Source organism: Triticum dicoccoides, chromosome 7A (assembly GCF_002162155.2).
Source record: "Triticum dicoccoides isolate Atlit2015 ecotype Zavitan chromosome 7A, WEW_v2.0, whole genome shotgun sequence".
NCBI lineage: Eukaryota > Viridiplantae > Streptophyta > Magnoliopsida > Poales > Poaceae > Triticum > Triticum dicoccoides.
The window spans coordinates 590,229,237-590,237,807 of NC_041392.1; the positions used below are offsets into that span (position 1 = coordinate 590,229,237).

General features: G+C 45.4%; 2 protein-coding genes across 2 annotated transcripts in view; one reads left to right on the top strand and one right to left on the bottom strand.

Moving 5' to 3' along the window:
• LOC119333673 (pentatricopeptide repeat-containing protein At2g22410, mitochondrial-like) overlaps nt 1–5,020 on the top strand; it is a 6,964-nt gene extending 1,944 nt beyond the window's left edge. Inside the window, exons 2-5 of the mRNA XM_037606493.1 lie at nt 14–2,070; nt 2,168–2,234; nt 3,201–3,341; nt 4,910–5,020. Of these exons, the coding sequence (XP_037462390.1) occupies nt 14–1,867 (1,854 nt within the window). The 3' untranslated portion in view covers nt 1,868–2,070; nt 2,168–2,234; nt 3,201–3,341; nt 4,910–5,020. The remainder of the gene's footprint in view (nt 1–13; nt 2,071–2,167; nt 2,235–3,200; nt 3,342–4,909) is intronic.
• On the bottom strand, nt 4,506–8,536 carry LOC119331093 (probable methionine--tRNA ligase). Its single transcript, XM_037604271.1, has 13 exons — nt 8,209–8,536; nt 7,412–7,565; nt 7,162–7,317; nt 6,849–7,079; nt 6,612–6,755; nt 6,193–6,283; nt 6,008–6,114; nt 5,806–5,920; nt 5,611–5,729; nt 5,436–5,501; nt 5,216–5,344; nt 4,993–5,136; nt 4,506–4,889 (listed from the first exon to the last, which is right to left on the bottom strand). Exons 1-13 carry the CDS (start codon nt 8,469–8,471, stop codon nt 4,815–4,817), a joined length of 1,794 nt encoding a protein of 597 aa, XP_037460168.1. The 5' UTR covers nt 8,472–8,536; the 3' UTR covers nt 4,506–4,814.
• Nucleotides 8,537–8,571: the final 35 nt, after the last annotated feature.

The following is an 8,571-nucleotide window of genomic DNA, read 5'->3' on the forward strand; positions in this document are numbered from 1 at the left end:
CCGCCTCCTTCAGCTCCACGCGCACCTCCTCACCGCCGGCCTTCTCTCCTCCCCGTCCCCACTCCCCCTCTCCTCCAGCCTCGTCGTGGCATTCGCCCACTCCGACGACCCGCGGCACGCCCCCCGCCCGCTCCTCCACGCGCTCGCCCTCCTCGCCTCCCTGCCCTCCCCGCCCGACTCCGCGCGCCCCTACAACGCCGCGCTCCGCGCCCTCTCTCTCTGCGCGCACCGCGGCCTCGTCCCACGGTGCCTCCCGCTCTACCGCTCGCTCCTCCTGTCCGCCCGCCCGGACCACCTCACCTTCCCCTTCCTGCTTAAGGCGTGCGCGTGCCTGCAGGAGCGGGGCTACGGGGACGCTGTCCTAGGGCATGTATTCAGGCTCGGGTTCCACGCGGACGTCTTCGTGGCGAACGCCGCGGTGCACTTCCTGGCGGTGCGCGCGTCCATGGCGGAGGCACGCAGGCTGTTCGATCAGATGCCTGTGAGGGATCTGGTGTCGTGGAACACGCTGATTGGCGGCTATGTGCGAAGGGGCCTACCTGGGGAGGCCTTGGAGGTGTTCTGGAGGATGGCCGAGGATGGGACGCTGGCGCCTGACGAGGTGACGATGATTGGGGTCGTGTCAGGGTGCGGGCAGCTGCGGGATCTGGAGCTTGGGAAGAGGTTCCATGGGTATGTGGAGAGCAATGGAGTGAGGTGCACTGTGAGGCTGATGAATGTGCTAATGGATATGTATGTCAAATGCGGCGATTTGGAGCGGGCCAAGTCCGTGTTCGAGAGGATTGATGGCAAAACGGTTGTTTCGTGGACAACCATGATTGTTGCGTATACAAAGTTCGGGCTGATGGACGATGCGAGGAGGGTGTTTGATGAGATGCCTGAAAGGGACGCATTCCCGTGGAATGCGCTGATGGCCGGTTATGTGCAGTGTAAGCAGGGCAAGGAGGCTCTTGGATTGTTTCATGAGATGCAGGAAGCAAAGGTGAGGCCTGATGAGATTACCATGGTCAATATTTTATCGGCTTGCTCGCAGCTTGGAGCTCTAGAAATGGGTATGTGGGTTCACCATTACATCGACCGACACCGGCTTTCACTTAGTGTCACACTAGGCACAAATCTAGTTGACATGTATGCAAAGTGTGGGAACATCGAGAAGGCCATCCATGTTTTCAAAGATTTACCGGAGAAAAATGCGCTCACGTGGACAGCAATGTTATGCGGCCTGGCAAATCATGGACGTGCTGATGAGGCAATACAGTACTTCCGTAGAATGATAGAGCTTGGATTGCAGCCTGATGAGATTACATTCATAGGGGTTCTGTCTGCATGTTGTCATGCTGGCCTGGTTAAAGAAGGCCGTGAATTTTTTTCCCTACTGGTCTCAAAATATCACCTTGAGAGGAAAATGAAACATTATTCATGTATGATAGACTTGCTAGGCAGAGCAGGTCATTTAGATGAAGCAGAGCATCTAGTAAACACCATGCCAATGGAGCCTGATGCAGTAGTGTGGGGTGCTCTCTTCTTTGCTTGTAGACTGCATGGTAATATTACTCTGGGTGAAAGGGCAGCAATGAAATTAGTAGAGCTTGACCCGAGCGACAGTGGAATATATGTGCTACTGGCTAACATGTATGTAGAGGCAGGAATGAAGAAGAAGGCTGATAAAGTGAGGGTGATGATGAGGCACTTGGGAGTGGAAAAAGTTCCTGGATGTAGTTGCATCGAGCTAAATGGGGTGGTTCATGAATTTATCGTGAAGGACAAGTCACATACAGACAGTGATGCTATCTATGACTGCTTGCATGATATCACACAACAAATAAGGCACACTGCAAACATGATTGACATTTGTGCAACTGGCTGAGGCCTGCAAGATGTGATATGTTCGATTATTTTGCGCAACTCAACCATGTCGTGAGTTATGCCAGGCAATGTGCTAAGATAAGTAGGATTTGCTGATGTCCATCAAACTTTGGGCCATTACATCAGCATTGTGGCCCTTTTACAGCTTACCAGTCGATGAAAAATTCAAGTGCAGATGCTCAAGGCAGTATCTCAATTCACAAGGTACTGCTGCGCCTCACAAGCAAAAAAAATAAAATAATTAAGCTTGTCAAAAGTTGGATTGGTGCTTAGATGGCTTTTTTTCTTATTTCCGTACCAGTCCTTTGAATTCTGTTAGGCCGGTAAAGAGAGCAGGAAGCAGATCCATCTGTGAAGTCTTCAACTTTGTAAGTTATCCTTAAACTTTTCCTTTCCCTACTCACAGTTGTATCTGATACTGATTAAATTTGCATATGCTAGCCTCACGATTTAAGTTCGTGAAAAATATTCTTTGCAAATGATAATGTCAAATACATCACCAATTGGACCTCCTAAAAGGGGAAGTTGCAAAAGATGACTCTTATAAACCAAAAGAGCTCTGTAAGAATTCAGTAATTTGTAGCAGTATACAATTTGTTGCTGAAAATAAGCACTATTGACAAAAAAAATCGTTTCAATATCTGAATATCCGACTATAGTTTATAAGTTCATCAAGAGGGATAAAACAGAATATAAATGTCATGGAATGGTGACATCACTTAAGAGTCTGGAAAAATAGCATCTCTTCTCCTTTACCTCTAGCCATTAAGCCGAATTTGAATCTCCTGAGAGCCTTTAGGAAATACTTCGTGGTCCAACAAAACTTTTTTTTAATGTGAGCATAACATTAAGACAAGTCTACTAGTATATGATTCCATTGTAGTCAGCCATGTGTCGAAAGAATCAGCAAAAACATTTATGCCAATTGGCATCAGATCCCTTACTTTGTCTATCATATGTTCCGTATCAAAAAACATGTTATGCCATATGCCAATGTTATGGTCCTCATCTAGTGAAGCAGCCAAACTTTTGCATCTGATTTTTCTATAATGTACTGTCACAGGTTCAAATCTCAGAGAATACGAAATGTCCCATTTAGCTAATTGATAGGGTTAGCAATGAGGTGATAACATTTCCAGTGATACTGGACTTTAGGTGATACAACGAATGCATGGCACATGGTCCGTTTGATCTTGCGTGTAGGAACATGATCACATCTGGTGATATTCAGGTCAATGGTTCGGGTCCACTATTGGTGGATATGCAGAAACACACTCTTTCCTTATTTCTGTGATAATTGAACTAACCATTTCTTCCTTCCCATATTTTCCTAGCACCTCCATATCTGGAGCACGAAACGTTGCTTGCGTCTGTTGGACCTGGACCCTCTCGGAGTGTGATTCAAAGTCTGGTGAGTGGTGACAGCCTATTCCTCGGCAAATGCCACGAAGATTGGACAAGCCAAGGTCAATTTGGTTAGTTCATTACCTAAACTTCTATAATCGCTAGTCAATGAAGAAACGCCATGCCAATTGTTCTGCAATTGCAGCCCGTAAGGATTGGATATTAAAGAAGTGTGTTTTCCAAAATAATATTATTTGAGCAGTACTCCCTCCACCCCATAATGTAAGACGTTTTTTGACACTACACTAATGTCAAAAAACGTCTTACATTATGGGACGGAGGGAGTAGTAGATTGTAGGATTGTATTCGAGGGCTAAACTTATGACCTGGAATGCATGTCAGTAAGCTATACGTATCACTATAGGTCAGACAAAGAGCAGATCAAGTAAGTATCTCCTTGGGGTACGCACATCAAGCTCAAATTCCGCAAGTGTTGTTCAATGTTGCTGGTTCCGATTCCTTCCTTTCTTGACTGAACCAAAGCTTCACGTTACAGCTTCAAATGAATGTGAAAATGTGATAGAATAAGGAACAAGAGTCCGGTACTGGATTTCAGAACGCTGCTTCGAATTTCTCAAATTTGCAAGTAATATCTAATATGTACTCGCTAACTTGCTAAGTACGCCATATATTATTTAAAGGTCTACTTAGATCAGAACAATACTGTATATGTTAGGCGGAAGGTGGAACAGCCCAATCGACCACCTCCCCCACCACAGTATTGTACTCGAGTGGGTGGATTTGAGGTGTCCAATCATTACTAAAAAAATAAAAAAATTCTGTTGCAATACTGTTTCATGCAAAATTGGTTGCAGTATTTTCTTGGATGTTTAAAGACAAAAGTTCATGCAACTTGTATGGAATAAATCCTCACCTAATGCAAACAAATCATGGAACAATGCAATTGCGGAGCTTAGCTTGGGTCATACGGGCAATGCCCCTTCTCAATATTTTAGCCTTTCATAAAATATCTGACATTAGCTCCAAGAGCTGGAGCTACTTACGCATCAAGGTAACCCTATTTCTCATACAGTTTATCCACCTTCGATGGCCCCTGCTTAAATACACTTATGCAGCATGCAAAAACAACCTGTGGAACATCAAAAATCTGCAAGTCAATACCAGGCTTATCACCTATGGTTACACCAGTACCAATACAGTCGACCCAAGCACGTTTACCAAAGTTCTGTGAGCTTGATGACGCAGTAAACGGCTGATTCTTTTCTCTCCTTAGGTTAGATAGAAAAGTAAGAGTTTCCTTTATTTTTAACTATGTACATCATACTTAAAACAAAAAATGTAGCTCCCCAGGTGATCAGCACATGTACATCAATTTAGGCATCTCCAACTCCCAAGTACAGCATGTAGTTCAGTTTATGTACATTTTCTGAATGCATCATCACTAATAATCAGTAAAATATACATTGTGATTCATCCTTCGAACTCACATTTCTGGATCTCAATGTCATTTGATTAAGTACTGTGATCAACTTTGCAAGAAATATTTTGCAGCTTCCAGTTAGGCAACAACTTCACTGGCTTCGTCAGTTAGCCCTTGCGTTTCTTTCGGCCTGACTGCCTGCAAATGTTTCCCTGAAGCTACCCACTGCATCATCTTTCTGTGTATGGTGTACGACAGGCGTCAAGGAAATGAAGACAGCAAACATACAAGGGATGAAAGTGGAAACAAAGGAAGAACATGAAAAGCGTGCTAGTGCATACCAACTCTGTGAACAAAGGCACAATTTTCCCTATCCTGTGGTTTGATGGTATGAGATCCCAAGGCCTTTTCGCCTTGTCACTCTCCCCCTTTTCATCGGCGAAAGAAATATGCTCATTCGGACAGAGATTCAGCTGTTGCAAGACCTGGGCCAGAGAACAAGACATTATAGATTTGCATGTAAACATTGCCTGAATGCAAGTAATTCATAAGTTGGTGACAAACATCTTTTGAGAAGGACGGCATGAAAGGCTCTAGCAAACAAGCGAGAAGGTAGACAACTCCAACTGAAGTTTTCATCACAGTCGCGCAACTAGCTGGATCTTGTTTGTAAAGCTTCCAAAATTGACTCTCCTGCATATCCAGGTAGAAAACCGGAGTCAAATCCCGTGCAAGTTAAATGATGCAGAGTAGAAATGAAATCAGCAAAGGAACAAGAGCTTACTTGAAGGTAAGCATTTCCCTCACTAGAGATGGCCATTGCAATCTTCAGCCCTTGTTTTAGTTTGACCTGTTAACGGCAACGTTTATGTCACATAAATGCTTCAGATCTATGGTACTTATTCAGATTTATTCACTAGTACAATTCAGAGTTCACACAGTTCAGGTTAATGCATTACCTTGTCCATTGCATCAATATACTGCTGAATCAAATTACCAATAGTTTCTGCTAACGACTGACTCAGTGGATGTATATCAGCATTAGGTGCTTCAGGTATGATGGAGCCGTAGCCAGCTCCTGCAGGAACAGTTGAAAAAAAAAATATCAGCACCACCAACAAAGAAAATTTAAAAGAGAATGTTCGTCTTCTAACCCTCTGGTTTTGCGATAAAGCTTAGCACTCGATAGATGAAGTTGCCCAAATTCTTTAGCAGCTCGTTGTTATGCTTTATCTGCAGACCTCCCCATGTGAAAGCTGCATCTGATGCCTGAAAGTTTTACAAAATAGACCAAAATGAACAATCTTACATGCATAGAGGTTTAATATAGATAATTCAATTTAACCGAAACCTAACCTCAGGACGATTACTAAGCAAGTAGTATCGCCACACATCAGCAGGAATATTTGTGGCTTTGGCGTCATTGCCAAAGACTCCAATGCCCTTAGTTTTCGAGAACTTTCCTGTGCATGATAACAGAGTGAACCAAAAAAAAAGATGTCCAAGAATAAATAATGGCCTGAACAAAACCTGTTCGATACCTGATTCATAGTTGAGATATTCAGTCGCACTAATATTCTTCATCAGAGTCCAGTTTTCACCAGTACCAAGTAGAGCAGAGGGAAACATGACCTGTAAAATTGTTACATATGCAGCAAAATAAGATTTCTATGAAAAGATAATATAAGAATTGCCTGCTACAGATCTGTATGCACTTGCACATATACTCCCTCCATAGCCCTTTTAGAGATTTCAATATGAACTACATACGGATGTATATATACATATTTTAAAGTGTAGATTCATTCATTTTGCTCCGTATGTAGTCCATATTAAAATCTCCAAAAGGTATTATATTTAGGAACGGAGGGAGTAGAATATATTGAAGCTTGTTAAGCAGCGTTGTACATAGAGAGGGTATTTGTATACCGGAAACTCCAAGTTGGCAAAAGAATCTCACCGTGTGGAATGGGACGTTGTCTTTGCCCATAAACTGATACAATTCGACATTCTCTGGGTTCTTCCACCACTTTTCCCACTCAGGCGTGTAGCACGCCGTGATGGAAATGTATCCGATTGGCGCATCGAACCAGACATAGAACACCTGAACCCATTCATCACATGGACAAACATTAACACAAACATGGGAGATAAACTTTCCAAAATGAATCTGTGCGTGCTCAGATGGATGGCAAACCTTATCCTTGTACTTCTCATGTGGGACAGGGACGCCCCATTTCAGATCCCTGGTGATGCAGCGAGGTTTCAACCCTTCCTTCAACCAGGCATCCGTGATGCGAACTGCGTTCTGGCTCCATGATCCGGTCGCCGAGGCCTCGTCGATGTACTTCTCCAGCTTCTCCTTCAGCAAGGGAAGCTCCAAGAACAAGTGGTCTGTGTCGCGGACGACCGGTATGCCCTCACAAACCTGGCGGATGGTAAAAGTTAAGCACATGGAAGATCGGTAGGTGGTGAGAAGAGCCAAATAGAACTGGAGGAGCTCCTCCTGCCTTGCATCTGGGATCAATCAGCTCGGTTGAATTCAGCAGCCTCCCACATCTGTCGCACTGATCGCCCCTCGCGGTGTCGTTGCCGCACCCCTCCACGGGGCATGAGCCCACGACGAACCTGTCCGCCAAGAACCTTTGGCATGATTTGCAGTAGAGCTGCAATAGACAGACAGAGTAAGGCCCTTGAAGCGAACCTGTGATAACATGAAACAGGGCGAGGAAATTGCGGCTTGAACAGCGTGAAACAAACCTGCTGCATTGTGTTCTCTGAGAGCCAGTTGTTGTCCAGCAGTTTGTGGAAGATCGATTGGCATATCTCTGTCTGCTGCGGGGTGGATGTCCGGCCAAAGTGGTCGAAGCTGATGTTGAACCACTCGTACACTTCCTTGTGGATCGCATGATACCTGCATCAGTCAGCAATGGGATGGATTTTCAGAAGCTATGCAACACAGATGTCGTTTCGCTCCTTATTCTCCGAAGCAATTTGCTTGAGTGCAATAATTTAATTTAATCCAAATTGCAGTGCTACTTTCAAACTTGATAGTGCAGCACGAATCATCCATACCGCCCCCTCTGATACGAATGAACCAAAATTTCAACCTCAATTTGCACAAATATCAGCTTCCGACGATACTATAATCTCCACTAAATATCACACTGTCACTTCTCAGGCTATGGACATGGACGAGACGTAAATAGTGAGGGTGCCATCCAGCAAGGGAGAAGATCGGCAACGACGCCGGGTGGTGTGAGTAACTAAGTTGTGTGTGTGGCGTGGCAAACCAAGCCAGAACTCTGAAGATTGAAATCAGTTGTGAATTCTCCTCCTACTCTCCCCCCCTTTGACTTTGAGTCGTCTTCTTCTTCCTTACGCAATCAAGGGGACATCTCACACACACACAGCAACAGTTAGCCAAACCCTCCCAAGTCTTTGCCCCAACGCATCCAAGCCAAGCCAAACTACATCATCATTTAGCCTACTAGCCCAGTTCGTCATGTAATAATGCGTATAATAATATCAAAAATCAAGTGGTGCGGGGCGCTCACTTGTCGCAGATCTCCAGGGGGGAGCATCCCTCCTCGAGGGCCTTGTTCTCGGTGGCGGTGCCGTACTCGTCGGTGCCGCAGACGTAGAGCACGTTGTGGCCGCGCAGGCGGCAGTAGCGCGCGAAGACGTCGGCGCTGAGCACGCAGCCGATGATGTTGCCCAGGTGCGGCACGTTGTTCACGTACGGCAGCGCGCTCGTCACCAGCACGTTCCGCCGCCCCGCCACCGGCACCTTCGCCTTCCCCGGCGCCGTCGACGACATCGCCACACCAGCCGATAGAACGCGGTGGGAGTGGTGTTCCTGTGTGCGTGTATTTCTTCCTTTCAGCGCTTGTCCGATTGGTCGCGGGTTGCATTGCATA